Here is a 15,422-nt window from a genome sequence, read left to right as displayed (position 1 = left end):
TGAAGCCCAGGTGTCACATTCCCTTTCATCAAGGCCAAATCCCATCTCACCTCTGTGGGTTAAAAATCTCCCACAGAGCATAACTCCAGCACCCGAGACATAAACCATGTCATGAAAGCAGGCAGTGAGGCTCCCCACAAGTTATACCATCAATCTTCCAAGTGAGGTGCTAACATGTTAAAAGACCTCCGGTCACCAGACCACGTGGATCAAAATGTTCACAATAAACAAAATTTCTCCAGTTGACAAAAACTGATCATGTTTTCTGAACACACCACACAAGATTTCTACATAAAACACGCCCACAAGACTTTTCAGTCAAAATATAGACTTACTAATGTTTAACTTTCACAGTGAATGCAATTGGCTTTGCTGTGGTGACCAAGTCCAGCTATTCTGTCCACTGATTTCAGGACAAACAACTGCCCCCAAAGAATACCTTTTCTTTTGTGAGCATGGGAGGCAAAGGGGACAAAAAACGGTCAGAGTGAAAAGCTTTTCACTCTTTCACTAGTGAGGCAGAAAACAATTGTGTGCAAAGCCTCCAATCCCTCGTGACCTGGGAAGGCCTGCAATAAAGTTTGGTCATTTAGACACTCAGGGTAAAGCCACAGTACTGGGAAACAGCAATTCACATTTGTGTATGTGTGTGTGTATGTGTGTGTGTGCATACCACTTGTGACAACCCCCACTGCTACGTCAGTTGTGTCCTTCAACTGGGCATTTCTCAGGTATGTGAAAATTTTATGAGCTTCCAGATAGACCTTCTAGCAGTTCTAAGTGCCATTTTAAAACAAACTAGTAAAGCTTACTGGCAGCCTTTATCACCTCTTTACTTCAAGCTATAAAGCAGGTAAACTACTTGATCAATTAATAAAACTACATGTACTTTAGGTACCAGCTCCACAAGTGAGCACTGCATGTAGTTCAGTTCTGCTGCATTCATGTCATTTATTACGAGACTCTCGCTGATTGCAGTTTATATGCTATGCTACTGTTATTATTCCTTATACAGAGAAGTGATTCAAATCAAACTATTTGTATATATAAAACCTATATTTGTAACAGCTGGATTTGCTTGACAAAGTCAAATGTAAGTATCTTGGATAGGACGTTAAAACTGTGTTTTTTAGGCACAGTTGGGAATGCATTGCTGGCAGGGTAGAATGGTCAACATGCAATCTATAAAAAATGCCACAGCAAGATGCATGGCTGGTGGTGGGAGGAGATGATATGAGGTCCCGAAAGACCAACTCAGCCTGAAGCTTCCCTACCTTCCCCCTTAAAATACGAGGCCAACTCGCTCTGCACTGAAGGGGAAGGCATTCCTAAAGAACAATTCCTCAAGCGATCAGGGTGCAATAACATGAAAGCCCAGGCCTGTGAATAGGGGTCATCTGCTCTTTAGCATCGGAGGGCTAGTTTCCTGGACAGCTCCTAACCTTTCAAATCTCCTGCTCCTTCATTAACACACCAATAGCCCCCCCCCCCCCCTCCCCCCCCCCCCTCCATCCAAACAACATCTTTTTTAAGCTCTAACTTTGAAGAATTGTTCCTCTTCCTACCACCACCAAAGCTGCTCTGAGTGCATGACTGAGCAGCTAAAAACACAACAGATATGAGTCCAAGTAAACATATAATTGAACAATCCATGCTTTTAGATGTGAATGTTGCTTAGAAATCTTTTAAAAGTAATAATAGCCACCACATAGAATATTTCATATACCCAAACTTGAATACGTTATACATAGCATGTCCTCAACACTTTTCATTGTCCAGGCAACTCCAGCATACTCCAGATACTCACTTGCGATTGTAAGACGGGCTTTCTGGCTCAGGATTGTTCCATACTTGTTCTGAGCAAGGCACTGATAGCACCCTTCATCTGATTTGTCTCCTCTTCTGCTCTCCACCTCTGAAATATAAAGGGAGCCATTGGAGAGCAGGTACACCCGCTCATTCTCCACTAATTTTACTCCATTCTTGAGCCACGTCATGTCAATGGGGGCCTCTCCGTGGGCCTGACAGTCCAAAATAACCGCTTCTTTCCGCATGACAGTGACATCGTGGGGCTCTTTGATGAAAAATAACTCACTAAAGCAAAAAACACCTGTGGACAAAAAAAAAAAAAAGACAAAAGAGAACAGTGAGAAAAGCACACAAGAGGTGAAGGCGGTTATCTGCATGAGGCCTTCTGTTAGGGCTGAGAAGCAAGGCTCACACCCAGGAGTCCCACAAAGAATTGAAAGCATTTACACACCAGCCTGCATTCTTTTTTTTCTTCCGGAGTCAGTAATTACATTTATTAAGGGCTATGGCACAGTATAACATAAGTGGGTACTATCAGTGACAGCGGATCCAAATGCGACACAGATTAAAGCACAATTTCAGCTACTATATCACATTTACTGTAACAGGCTAGGATTGCTGCCAGCTGGAGGCCCCGCTGTTCAGTACAGTGTCACACTGCAGCTCCATAAAGTCTTTCTGCTCCACTTACTCAAAGCTATAAAGTCACCAGCTCAAGGTGAAACAGACTATCCTCTTAGTCCCCTTAGTTTACATGGAAACTTAATCCTGAACTCCAAGCATGGACTTCCCTCTCAGCAAGGGTTAATGGAGTAACATCCGACTATGTTTTCATCCTATCACATTATGTCTGCATTATGACTCAGTCCAAAGCCTCCAAAGGAGCAGACCATGCATAAAGCGTTTCCACAGTGCGGTTATTTTATTAACATGTATGATAATAAAAAAAACACCTGTTGGTTTTGTGTTGGTGATTATATTTGTTGGACTGGTCGGTGACCCTTAATTTCACCCTTTTTAGAGCATCACGAAGCCACAGTAGCTATAGATATAGCATAAATGCTGTAATTTCACTCGTATGTAATCAAGATATTCAAAGTACATGTTATGTAGATATGTATTCAACTCATAATGCCCCACTCTAACCTTTCCTAGTTAGCTTATTGAGACTTTGAGCAGTGTTAAACTGATAAAAAAAATCTGAAAACAGCTCTCACTTAAATTTCACTGACTACAGCTGGTTAAATTGAAATAACAAGTAAAACTATACTTCTAAAAAACTATTATTCCCATTGACTATTCAATATATTTGATAGCAAACAATGTAGCTGAACAACTGAGGGCAACATGTCAAAGTTTGGACGGTACCTGACAGCTGAATTGATAAAACTGTACAGTTTACTGACTTAGTACCTCTCAGTTATTTGATACTTTAAAGTGTTTATGTAGTTCAAATGCATTTATCAGCAAATTTAGCAGTGAAAATGGACAAATTCGGCGATAAAACACAGTTTGGAGACAGTTGGATAACCATTGACACTAACCATCAGCTCTTTAAACTTAAAGTTAAAGCACTCAGCTACTGTTCAGCCTCCACAGACGGACGCAGATAGGACCGCTCACTGACACACCGCACTTAACCGTGTTTCAACTCAAAATACAAAGTTTTGAATGCTTCTCACCTGAGATAGGAAGAAAAATGACAAAGAGCAGCAAACGCTGGTATAATTTCCTTTGGACAGGCGCCATTTATATGAATTGTCCACGCATGCTAGCTACTCTCATGGTTGTGTCCTCCACATGATCCGCAACGCTACTGACGAGGAGCACGAGCGGTCAGAGATGCAGGAGCGCAGTTTCCCTCCTCTGGGATGGACAGAGTCAATTAAACACCTCGGTGGGTCAACATGGAGCGAAGTGTCCAGCGCCATCTCCTGGCAGGACACACACAGGACACCTTTAGGCAGCACACTTACTCTATAAAACTACTTTTGGGCCATTGTTTTGACAAGCATTGAATATAAAAAGTGAATGTTTATGTCCTGTTTATGCCAACAAACACCCACTAAAGGGTAGTCTTAAAATTAGTGTTTCTAAGCATTATTTAGTCAAAGTACAATACAGCAAAGCAGAAGTTTTCTGTTGTTCAATAAAAAAAGTGTTACTTCAGCAAAAAATGTGCATATATGATAAGGAAGCAGCACTGAGATAACTCACAGGAGACCTTTATGCTTTTACACGCTACATCATTTGGTGATTAATATGCCCATGTTAATGTAAAAGCAGTCATTTAGGGTTGTAATCCATGGAGATGGAGCCCAGCCATCCCTTACTGGCTACATCTCGTGGCACCACAGATCAACGTGCTGAATGTTTTCTCAGTTCTGACTGTTTGTTGGACTGTACTTGCTTTGACCAACAGACAGCCCAATCATTGGATTTTGCAGATACAAAAAGGCTGGAAGCGTGAGACATTTTGACACTGCATTCAAAATTACTCAGGTGATCGTCGTGGAAGTTTTTAATGGCTTTTTTGTTCTATCAGACAAGTGTTTCAGCTTTGCATCAGCATTAATCTATGACAGAATAAACACATCGTTCCAGCAGATTCGTACGTAGTGGAGTGCAGAGGATCAAACATGGGAAATCCTACTTTTGTACTTACATTACAATGGGACCTCTCGTGGTCCTCTCATGGTTGTGAGTTCATTCACAAATGAGGCAGTTTGCGCCGTACTCCTTTTTCTTATGCTGAGGGTCACTGCAGCACTAAATGAGGAGCTGGGTCTCCGTCGTAACGGTAGCTCAGGTGCCGTGTGATGGTTGAAAGAGCTCACAAAGTCTCACAATGATGTGCAACTTGTGCACACCCTGTAAGGATGGACGGGCCTTTACATGCACTATCATAACTGATTTTGAAGTTTTCTGTGAATGTACATACATTTTACGATCAAGAGGTCCCCCTTCACTCAAGTGCAGTTTACTGTTGTACTCTTCTTGCATCGGTTAAAGTCTCTTTTCACTCCTATGATCCCCTGAAGAACCTCCAAACAGACAAGATGTTGGATCTTTGTGTGGATGGGAGCTCGTTACCTCGATGCATTCACAACGACTTTGTCAAGATTGGCACATTATTTGTCCCCTTTTAGTTTGATAAAGCGTACACGGAAATATATTTTTTTGTTTGACCGGCTGGTAGAAAATGGAACAAAAAAATCTTTGCTGGCTTGTTCATAGACATCACGAGGAGAACATGGAAAAATGTACTCAGTTGCTGAGGAAAGCTTGAAATGTTGTGGAGAAAAGAGTAGTCGGACTCACCTTTGCAGCCTCTGCAGGGAATTTATTGAACAGACCGTCACCGAGACATGTACATTTCAGCATGCACGGAAATTCCCAATGATCTCAGCTTGTTACCACCTCTTATACTCTTCTCCATCATTCTGTGTGTATGTGGCCCAAACCTAATCTCTATCTGACGCCTGCTGTTTGAGAATGCTGCTACAACTTCGTCATTGTCTAGATTGTTCATCCTTACCTTGAACAATATATGGTTCGACCACCATCAAGACATGCTGAGAATGCTTCGAGCAACGTCAAGGCCCTGCTCTCCCATATTTCGAGCAATGTCAATTATGTGCTCTCCCACAGAAAGCAACATCGAATTCGACTGAATAGACATTGAATGAAGATCTTCTTCCCATGTAGTTTGAACAATAAGAATTTGAGCTAATTTTTCAAGTTCATTATGAATTCACTGTTTGTCAGAATAGTGCCCTTCCACTGTTACACACAGCACAGCCGAAATGACATGAAACAGACGGTTCAGTGAGATTTATTTGAAGGTAGTTACCCGAGTTAAAGTTTTCATGTACAAACAAATGTCATCGAGTTAAAGTTGAGTAATCTTACTTGACACACCCACCTCAGCAGCCTCAGTAACAACACTTCGCTGGAGTGTTTATGGTTCAAGTTTTGCATGAATAACTTTTATTTCCAGTCCCTTCACAGCAGGAGCATTTTTCTTTTCCTCATCAATACAAATCAGATGTATTGATGAGGGCAGATCCTCCGGTATCAGCAACCAACTTCCCACCAAATGGTCTCAACCAACTGCGGGGGGGGCATGCTCATGGAAATGAGTTTGTCCTTTAAAAGTGCGACCTGCAATTACAAACAAGCACTGATAGGAGCAGGACAGCTGCTGTGTCAATGTCGATATTGATCCGATGTCCATCACCTATTGTGGAGAGACGTCAAAACCCCTGCCCCCGGTGGGCCTCCCCCTTCGTCCGTCTGTGAACCTTTGTTCAGCGGCCGGACCGCCGCCCAGCTGTGATATTCAATAGGAAGAAAAGATAGAAAGTGCTGATTCAGTCTCAGAGAAAAATGGACTCCGTTTTAAAGGGTTAATGCTTATAAAATGCTTATAATATGTATATATGTATGTACAACTGTGCTGCTGTCTTAACTACTTGTAAGATAGGATGTTTGACTTGAAAGTTTAAGGTAGATGTACTCAGTGATACAGAGCTTCTGCTCTGAATTTCAGTTGTTATGTCTCAAAAAGCCCGCAGTTTGTTCCAGAACATTACAAAGTTGATCCAAATAGAAGAAAATATTTGATCTTCGGTGTCGTTTCATTTCTGAACACGATTAGCTTTGGATTGGCAGCAACAAATTCTGGTCAGAAAATAAGTCTCACTCAACTATTCAAACAAATCAACGAGTCTTTTAGGACTAAATGTAGGATCTGTTACCCGTTTCAACACTGGAAATATTCAAATTTACAAGAATAGCTTAAAGGTTTTATGGAAAAATTCAACTAACTAACTAACCCAATGAATGAATAAATATAAACTATTCTATAATATTTAAAAAAATTATTAATTTGCTGCCACTGTAACCTCTCTCAGACACACACACACACACACACACACACACACACACAGACACACAAACAACTAATAATCTGTTTGCTTGTTGTTGCCGTCCCGTGTTATAAACAGTGAAATATAGTGACATGTTTAGTTGACCAAAAAATGAGCCCGCACCATTAGCACAATGTTGCATGTCTAATGTTGCGTGACATTAGGGAGTAAGCTTCAGGGTGAAATTAGTGCCCTGAATCTAAAGCATAAACCCAACAGAACTCATCCAAAGACAGCCAGAGCTGGCCAGTGAGAGGCAGAGACAAGCAGGTCATGTCTTTACCCTCTAAGGAAAGTGAAAAGTTGGCATGCAGCATACCAGTGAATGTGATGTTCAGAATAAGAGAATTAGAAGAGGGTGTAGTCTATGATTACAGAAAAAAAGTGGGTATAGTACGTATAGCACTGCCCACCCCACACTACACCACTGCTTTGCAATACTTGTACTGTCTTACAGAACCACATAATTGATATTAGCTGGAGTTTTGGTGTCGAGCACCTCTCTTACATAACGTGAGAAAGTCTCAGCCTGACCTCATTCATGGTCAGTTAGGCTCTCCCCTGAGTGTTCAATTAATCAAGACTCCAGTTTGGGCACCTGCCAATACGGCGGTGGGTGAGGGATGATCAGACTGCATTTGAACTCAGGTCAAGCTCTGAGGCCGGATCAATGCTGTATAAGTCATTATCACGTTTTGCATGTTGGTAAGGTTGTTGGTAAAGGGGAGCCAGCTTTCCCAAGACCTTCTGCCATTGGTTGAGGACAGTGTTTTCCTCCATACACGCATGCCCATCCCCACTGACCCCAGAAGTGTCCGAAAGGCTGGCCTGAATCGTGCATGACCTTTTCCACTGACCTCTGAGGAGGGAAGGGACTTTTAGTGCCCCAATGGGGAGGTTGTGGGGAAATTGGGACTGTGACTTTTCAGCTGAGCCACACAAAAGGTTTCAGCTCCAAAGATGTCGAGGAGTCCTCTGTGTGTGCTGCTGTTGTTAGAAGCTAACAGTAACCTACACACGAACCAGTTAGTTATTTAGTGAGAGGAGGTTATACATAAATCCTTCGCTTAAAGCCGTAAAAGATGGACAGGAAACTAGAAAAAAAAAAAAAAAAGGTTTCACTGCCAACATGTTTGAATCAAGCCGGACTTGTTTCTAAGATATCAGCTAAGAATTTAGTGTTGCCCCATCTGGAAGATGCTGTGTACTTTAGCTCCCTCCGCTGGAAAAATGTGCGCAATCATATATCACGAGTAATACATCTACCCAAAGATGTGGTGTGAAAAGATGTTACATTGGGATGTAACATCTTTTCAGAGAAAGATTTCTTTAAAAGACAAAACATCTAGTTTACAAAATAATGTGACACAATCACTAAAACAGAGTCCATTTCAGAAAAACAACAAAATTCCAAAAATCCTGCTTAGTATCAGTTCTACAAACTCTTTATATGACCATCAAAACCAAAAAATAAAAATAAAAAGGCTTTTTCTGCTGGAAACTCACATTGTACAGACCGACTCTCCCCATTCTGCATTCAGACATACTAAAGCTACTTCATCTTTCTTAAGATACATATCTGCGTGTCATCGTGAGTAAACCCAGACATCTGGAGATTTCTTTGCGCTGCTTCATCTTGTGCTTGTCCTAAAATACATCTCCCCACCCCTAGTAGAACCAGAACAGCAGTAAATGGAGTAGTCGGTTATGACACTCGAGAGTTAAAGAAATCTGTCTGGTTTTATTTCCAAGGAAGACATATTTGCATCACCGCTAATGTGTTCTACAACGTTTACTGTCGTGAGAATGAATAGAAAAGTCTGCTGGATAAAACTGAAAGTTAGACATGGAGACACAGCATCATTGTTTTATATCCGTTTATTTTTCCAATATATCTTATATTCAGTTTGGCGCGCTGTAGGTGTCAAATCAGAATTTAACAGCTCAATTCTACCTTTAAACTGCTGCACATATGACCCATGTACGCCGATGTTGTAATGCACTTATAGGTGTTATGACAACAAGATTTGATAGATCAGAGTAAAGTGTTGTGTTCAGTGGACAATACACATAATTCAGAGATCAGAACATCAATAAGACAGTTGGATTCTACGACACATTACAAAAGAAGGCCCTGATATTTCATCTTTAAATAGAAGGGAAAGAAGAGAATGTGTTCATTTTTTTTTAGTTGTTGTTTTTAGCAAGGTTCACATGTAAACATTTTAACACGTGCACTCAAAGCATAGGATCATGTTTTAAAAAGAGCAATTTAAGCAGTCCACAGGTGATAGATTGGCAAAGATTCAGACAGTTTAGAAGTAAGACTCATCAAATATTAACAAAGTGCTTCACTTTATAAAAGCATAAGTAGAAAAGAGTGTTGTCAGAGACAAGAAACTAGCCCATCTTTTCCTTTCTCGCCAACCTGTAAACATGGCAGCTAGTGTAAACACGTTTCCCTGTCAGAAAATGTTAAAGCCACCGCTTTTGTTCAGTGTCCTTCTGAAAAAGGTATCACGCGCGACTTTTCATTTTGAAAACAATAATCTGTACACATTTTGAGAACGAACAAAAAGAAAAGGAACAATCGTTAAAAGCGCGCTCTTAAAATAGAGCACTGTGCTGCAGTAAACGCCCCTGATGAGTAGAAGAAAAAAAAAAAAAACATGATTTTAACTGGCAAACAGGCAGCAAAGCTACTAGACATAAACTGTGTAAGAATAGCTTTATAACATCTATGCAAAGCTAAAACCCAGGAAATACAAGATGAATATAAATTCATTCAGGTTTTCTGGTACACAGAACAAGAACTCAAGTAAGAGGAGCTATTGATCACGCGTGAAGAGCAAAACAGGATGCTGAGTGGCAGCATAATGACAGTTCATAACAGTTTCAGTGACAAATGCTTTACGAGTTTGTAGAGCTCAAAGTTATATTTGCATATACAATACATTTGTCTAATATCAGCGAAACTCAAAAATCAAGTGATATTCAGATATCATGAGCCAATATGTACAAGTATACATAATATTTCAGCACAGTAACACTGCATGCAGTTACTTCTTATCTGCGGACTACACAGATACAGTATAGTACAGTATAATTAATTTAGTCTTTTACTGGTCCTGGTATTGGTAAATCACTACCTTAGCTGTTTAGACATTGATACAATTAGTCTAAGTCGCTTAAATGTGTAAGTAATCTGCTAATTTTCTGCTTTAAATGCTTGGGAGGTCCATGAATTTCACATCTACTGCATCAGTGTGTCTAAATTACTGGAATGAAAAATGTAAAATACGGAAAATACAAATGAAAAAAAACAATTTTTTTTTTTAAAATGCACCTTATCTGGGATGACTTTGAAAATGAAGTGGTAGCGGTTGCCCTCCAGACAAAGCATGTAAAAATGTTCTATAATGACCACTAATTTGTTTTCCTACATCTATAAAAAGTATAAATTCTGAGGGGTGGGCGGGGCCTGGAAGAACAAATTCTTGCTCTGATTCATTGATCAATTAACCGTCTAAAGAGTAACATGAATCAAGATGTTTGATGCGGATGCTGTAAGCCACGTTGGTCTGCAGAAATCCTACTTTCAGCTAAAGAAGAGACATCGGGGAGACTCAGATGTAGAGTCAACTCTGCCCCAAAGATCCCTGCAGAATAATTGTAGTTTGCTTCTTTTCTAATTTTGTTTGTTAGCTTGTAACTGTCAGTGGCTGACACCACAGACATGTATACGTAGATCCCACATTGGTCGCTGGTCTGTACATCAACAACATTACAAACTGTAATTCTATTCAAACCAGATTGTGGGGATAATTAGCGTACCGTCATAATTTAACTTGTTCACACCACAGCTTATAGTATTTAAAGGCCATTAATAGTAGTGCTACACTGCTCACTTCATACTATATCAAATCTACATTATCTGCTATCTTTAACTGGTTATATTTATCTAATGTCACGTAACTGTCTTGTTGTAACACTTGAATCTACGCATTGAGGATTATTAAGGACCTACGTTTGCTTGTTACTGTTTGTAAATGTCTGTTTTTGAGCATCTGCAACCCTGAACAGGATTAGCCGAGTATGGAAAATTAATTTGTGTCTTAAGAGTGTTTTGACGGGCTGCAGCCGTCTGTGTGTCTATATGTTTGGGAGAGACATCATGTTAGTAGTTTGTTTGCATAACTTTCAACTATGCGACAGCAACCTTGCGTTTTCTGTGCTGGAGGTTTCAGGTGTCTTTTGCAGGCATTAAAACAGTGACTGTGCACAGAAATACCCCTAATCCCTGAGATACCACTCAGTATATGCAAGGTAACACATTTAGGACACAATTTAGTAATAAAAAAAATTCTGTTTGAATTAATTAATTCAGTAAATCATCCCAAATTTTTTTAAATCCATAAGTATACATACGTGGATTTTAAAGTTAATATGACAGTTATATTATTCAAGGTTCTTAGGAATCGACTTTGTTTTAAGAGGTTTGATTATTACAACCCCCGCCCTCTTTACACCTGTAATGTTTAGCTATATAGTGAAGACCAAAAGCGAGAAGTTTCTAAAGATAACAACCACCAGAGTCTCACGAGGGTCTGAAGAGGAAGGACGCACACAAAGCCATTCTGATTCAAACCAAATTAATGTCCTTTAAGGTTAGATGTTTCTGTCACAAACTCAACAGCATTCATTCACAGTAAGTTTTCATGTCAGTTCACAGAATCAATTCTTTATAATATTTAACAATTTTAGCAGAACAAATAAGAGCAAATACACCTTTGAGCGACTTATAATGTAGAATCAAATAACAAGGAAACCTGCTTTGTAAACTTGAGAACACGTGGAGTGGCACGAATATACCTCTGTTTCTCCAGATTTATTGTTTGTTCTTCATGCGTTCCCAACAGAGGACCAAAGTGAAGGTTGTGTGACTTTCCTTCATCTGTCACACAGCTGGCAGGTTAAGAACCGAGTCGGAGGCACAGCTTGTTGTCTCACCACATCCCTCTGCCTGGCTTTGAGTCGTTTCCCTGTGAACACACTAATCCACCCCGTCGAAGCCTTGCGCATTCTCAATAGCGATATGAAGTTTCTCCTTCAGCTCCTCGAAGGACTCGTAGGGAGGAAGGTCCAGTCGGTTGAAGCTTTGGGCGAGTGAAGTGAAGACAATCAGGGTTACAATCACATTCAAGCTGTAGTCACAAAAATACTGTTTGAAAGAATCGACATCACTGAGATGTGTCGCCGGGGCTGATGATGGTGTTCAGCTCAGCAGTGGAGTGAGTGAGCTATGACAACATCCAGCCACTAGAGAACAGTGCCGGTCAAAGTGCATTCTCACTGAGAGAATAAATGACCAAGCCTGTTACATTAGAAAAAATAAATGAATTGATTTTTCTTTACATTGTGTGTAGGATGTGGACAACAAGGCTTTGTACACATTCCTTAAATCAAAAGAAAAATCTGGAAATAGTGAGCGAACACCCTGCTTCTACAGCTCGCCAAGCTCATTTACAGTATGTGCTTCCACTAACACTGACACAGTGATGAAGGTGTGCAAAACACTATATCAAAGCATAGATGGCTACCTTTGTTTGGCTTCTGTTCTCCTTCATTTAACACTCCTAACAGCCTTTACCCTCTTAATTTTGAAGTTATCAATCAGGCCAATTCTTCCATTTGTACCTAAATTTGACTTACTGCTGGAGCGCCAGCAGATGTTGCCTTAAGCAACTACTTATGTCCACTATAGGAAAGACCAGCAAAGCGAGAAGGCTTCCACCCACTGACACTATGAGACGGTATCTTTAGCAAGTCCTTTTTAATTAGCTTCTCATTTGATGGTCACTCTAAGGCTGAGCTGAGCTGAATAGCTCTTTAATACGTTGAACCTCCTTTATGAGGGAAGTTATATCAAGACAACTGATTTAAAAGCTGTTTCACTGTTTTCTGTCATACTTTCTTTAACAGTTTAGGGGAAAAAAGGTGTGGTGCTGATTTCAAGTGTGGCATTTGTATTTGGAAAATGTTGCCTTTAACACATGACACGAGGTAAGACTGTTCTCACTACAAGTGAAACCAGCCATCAGTAGGCAGCGAAAAAAACAAACAAATCCATACAAGAGATGGCAGGAACATCAGGATTAGACAAATCCACAGCTGGTGTGCTGGTGAGCTTGGGAACACGAAAAGGCCTGGATGACAGCATGGGTGGATAACTGCAGGTGTATGTACAAAAATGATGAGATATGCAACATCCACCACGGCTGTGTTCTAGGCCTTTTCATGTTGTTCCTCTCGGGATGTTTTCCACAATAAAGAAAAACATTCCAACAGAACAAATACAGTTTAAAACGGAGACTGACCTGTACCAGAATGATGGGAAGATAAAAGTATGGAGAAGGCTTTGAGCAGCTCGTGGTCTGAAGCTACAGCCTCATCTGTGAGACATATTGAGGCAGTGTGATAATACTAGTGTTTACTGACGGCGTCCCAGGAGAGAGAAAGCAGCTAGATGAATTTGACAGTTTATTTCTTTAACTTCTAAATTTCATTTACGTATTTGATCATTTCTTTAAACATCTATTTTTGATCTATTTTCAATTTTCAACGTATTTATTTGTCAGTTGTTTTTTGCTTTGCATTCTGTTCATTTCATTTTTAAACAAATTCCGCTTTGTATCTTTATTTTCATTTTTCAATTGAATCCTTGCAGATTTCTTCATTTGAAGAAGTGTTTATTTACATTTTATTTCCCCTTTGAATATTCTTCGCCTCTGCATGTCCCCAAGCAAATTTAATTCCATCTCCTTTTCACATTTCTGTATCCATTTCTTCATCGTGTAAACAACGGGGAAGTATAACCACGATGAAGCACTCACCATGTGTGGGCTCTGGGAAGTTTATCACTTGTGCCCCATTGCTCGATGGTAAACAACTGCGGTCCGTTAGACCCTGGAAAACAAAAGCGTTGTTCATGGAAAAAGTTATCTAAGCTGGAGCTGATTTCCAAGAAACAAGAAAACGTCAAGCTGCCTGTAAGATGAAGACAATAATACAGAGTGTTGAGGGAAAGAACAAGGCAGAGATTGTCATTTGTTTGGACATAAAAAACAAGAAAAGGCTGATAATAATGATCTTAGTGAACAGAAGAATGTGAAACGTTAATTATTACATAGATGTGACATTATACAGCAACAATGCAGCAAATAATTATAAGATCAGAGTACATGATCTCACCGTAGAGTTCAGCAAAGCCATTCATCGGCACCCTGGATGTCCCCGTCACAAACTGTAAGAGCCGGATTCGCTTTTCTGCATCCATCAGCAGCACAGTCTACAATAATATGAAACAATGACAATAACACAGCAAAATAACTAACTCAGAAGCTCCTCTTGAAGGACAGAAACAAACAGAGAAGTCCATGCCACAGAACGTGTCTTGACTAAAAGTCGTCTTACTTTCCAAAACCAGAGGATAACCACGTGGTCAGCACAGTAGCTATTCTTGTACTTAGTGTTCTGCCTCCAGTCATTCACATCCACGTCTCCAAGACCACACATGAGCAGCTGGGGAGGCAAAAACAAAGCAGTTAGCCTGATTGATATCGTTCTCTTTTCAGATCTGAATTTTGATCCCTGCTTAACAGATAAACTGAAAAAACTCACCTCAAGCTCATTCTCGTCAAAGATCTTGATCAGATCTTGTGGAATCAGCTCAAAGAATCCCTAAAGCAGAAAAATGTCCCACATTTGCATTTCTTATTTAAGGCCTTTAAGAGCTGTATGAGCGTTATTAAACCATATAAAAAAGAGTTAAAAAAAAACAGACTGTTACCTCTTTGAAAGCCGTCATCTGCTTCTGTATTCTGTTCACAAACCTCCACTGCATCACCAGGCTGTCAGATACAAAACAGAAGATTAACATCAAACCACAATAAACACTCCAAAGATGATAAAAAGTGGGATTTTCAAGTGAGGTTTGCTCTTCTTACTCGATATATTCCTTTTTGTTTTCATTGGTGATGATGATCTCCGCACCGTCCGGCTTCAGCTCATGCTGGTGAGTCTGAACAGGAAGAATAACACATGGCATGTCAGGTGCACAGAAAGCCACACACAGTCGCATATTAAATGTTCAGAGAAAGCTTAGAAACCTGTCCAAACAGCTCTTCATCAATGGTGAACCTCAGATCCAAGTCTGTTGGGTCATTATCCAAAATCCACTTCAGGGAGTTGAAGTACTCACTATCCTAAAATAAATAATAACACGTTTATATCATGAAACGGTTCATCTGAACACTGAACCTCTAATTTCACTGATACTCACAACAGACTCCATGTCCTGCAGGGTGATCGGCTTCTGCAGCATCATTTTGTAGAAAGGTCGAATGAAGAAAGCTTTGAAGAACAGAAAAAGTTAAAAACTGAATTCTATTCACATCTTTAAAGCTGTAAATAAATGGTGTTTAGTTTTATAAAGTGGTGGGACTCACCATCGAGGAGTTTGCCGTGAAACACAGCCATGCCAGCCACACGACCGATAAACTTAAAGTAGGTCAGGTGGTCCTCGTTACATAAACCTGAGTTAGGATTAATCTGTAGCGTGTAGTTGTCTCTGCAAAACAAATCAGATCATTAAAAGCCCAAAGAGGCGACTGTTTAATTAAT

General features: G+C 40.1%; 2 protein-coding genes across 5 annotated transcripts in view; both read right to left on the bottom strand.

Annotated features, from left to right (window-relative positions):
* Positions 1-3,573, bottom strand: part of prtga (protogenin homolog a (Gallus gallus)) — a 28,853-nt gene extending 25,280 nt beyond the window's left edge. The window contains exons 1-2 of the mRNA XM_075461412.1: positions 3,492-3,573; positions 1,808-2,110 (exon numbers count right to left, since the gene is read on the bottom strand). Coding sequence (XP_075317527.1) covers positions 1,808-2,110; positions 3,492-3,558 — 370 coding nt within the window. The 5' untranslated portion in view covers positions 3,559-3,573. The remainder of the gene's footprint in view (positions 1-1,807; positions 2,111-3,491) is intronic.
* Positions 3,574-8,603: 5,030 nt separating this feature from the next.
* nedd4a (NEDD4 E3 ubiquitin protein ligase a) overlaps positions 8,604-15,422 on the bottom strand; it is a 34,295-nt gene continuing 27,476 nt past the window's right edge. For all 4 annotated transcript variants that reach the window (XM_075461401.1, XM_075461381.1, XM_075461391.1 and 1 more), the window contains 10 exons: positions 15,248-15,369; positions 15,082-15,152; positions 14,909-15,004; positions 14,747-14,820; positions 14,590-14,650; positions 14,421-14,480; positions 14,214-14,321; positions 13,992-14,088; positions 13,634-13,706; positions 8,604-11,896 (listed from right to left, as the gene is read on the bottom strand). In XM_075461401.1, the coding sequence (XP_075317516.1) occupies positions 11,794-11,896; positions 13,634-13,706; positions 13,992-14,088; positions 14,214-14,321; positions 14,421-14,480; positions 14,590-14,650; positions 14,747-14,820; positions 14,909-15,004; positions 15,082-15,152; positions 15,248-15,369 (865 nt within the window). In that variant the 3' untranslated portion in view covers positions 8,604-11,793. The remainder of the gene's footprint in view (positions 11,897-13,633; positions 13,707-13,991; positions 14,089-14,213; positions 14,322-14,420; positions 14,481-14,589; positions 14,651-14,746; positions 14,821-14,908; positions 15,005-15,081; positions 15,153-15,247; positions 15,370-15,422) is intronic.

Source organism: Odontesthes bonariensis, chromosome 1, assembly GCF_027942865.1.
Source record: "Odontesthes bonariensis isolate fOdoBon6 chromosome 1, fOdoBon6.hap1, whole genome shotgun sequence".
In the NCBI taxonomy this organism is placed as follows: Eukaryota; Metazoa; Chordata; class Actinopteri; order Atheriniformes; family Atherinopsidae; genus Odontesthes; species Odontesthes bonariensis.
Note: the sequence above shows the minus strand (reverse complement) of the source record. Positions and strands in the feature narration are given on the sequence as shown.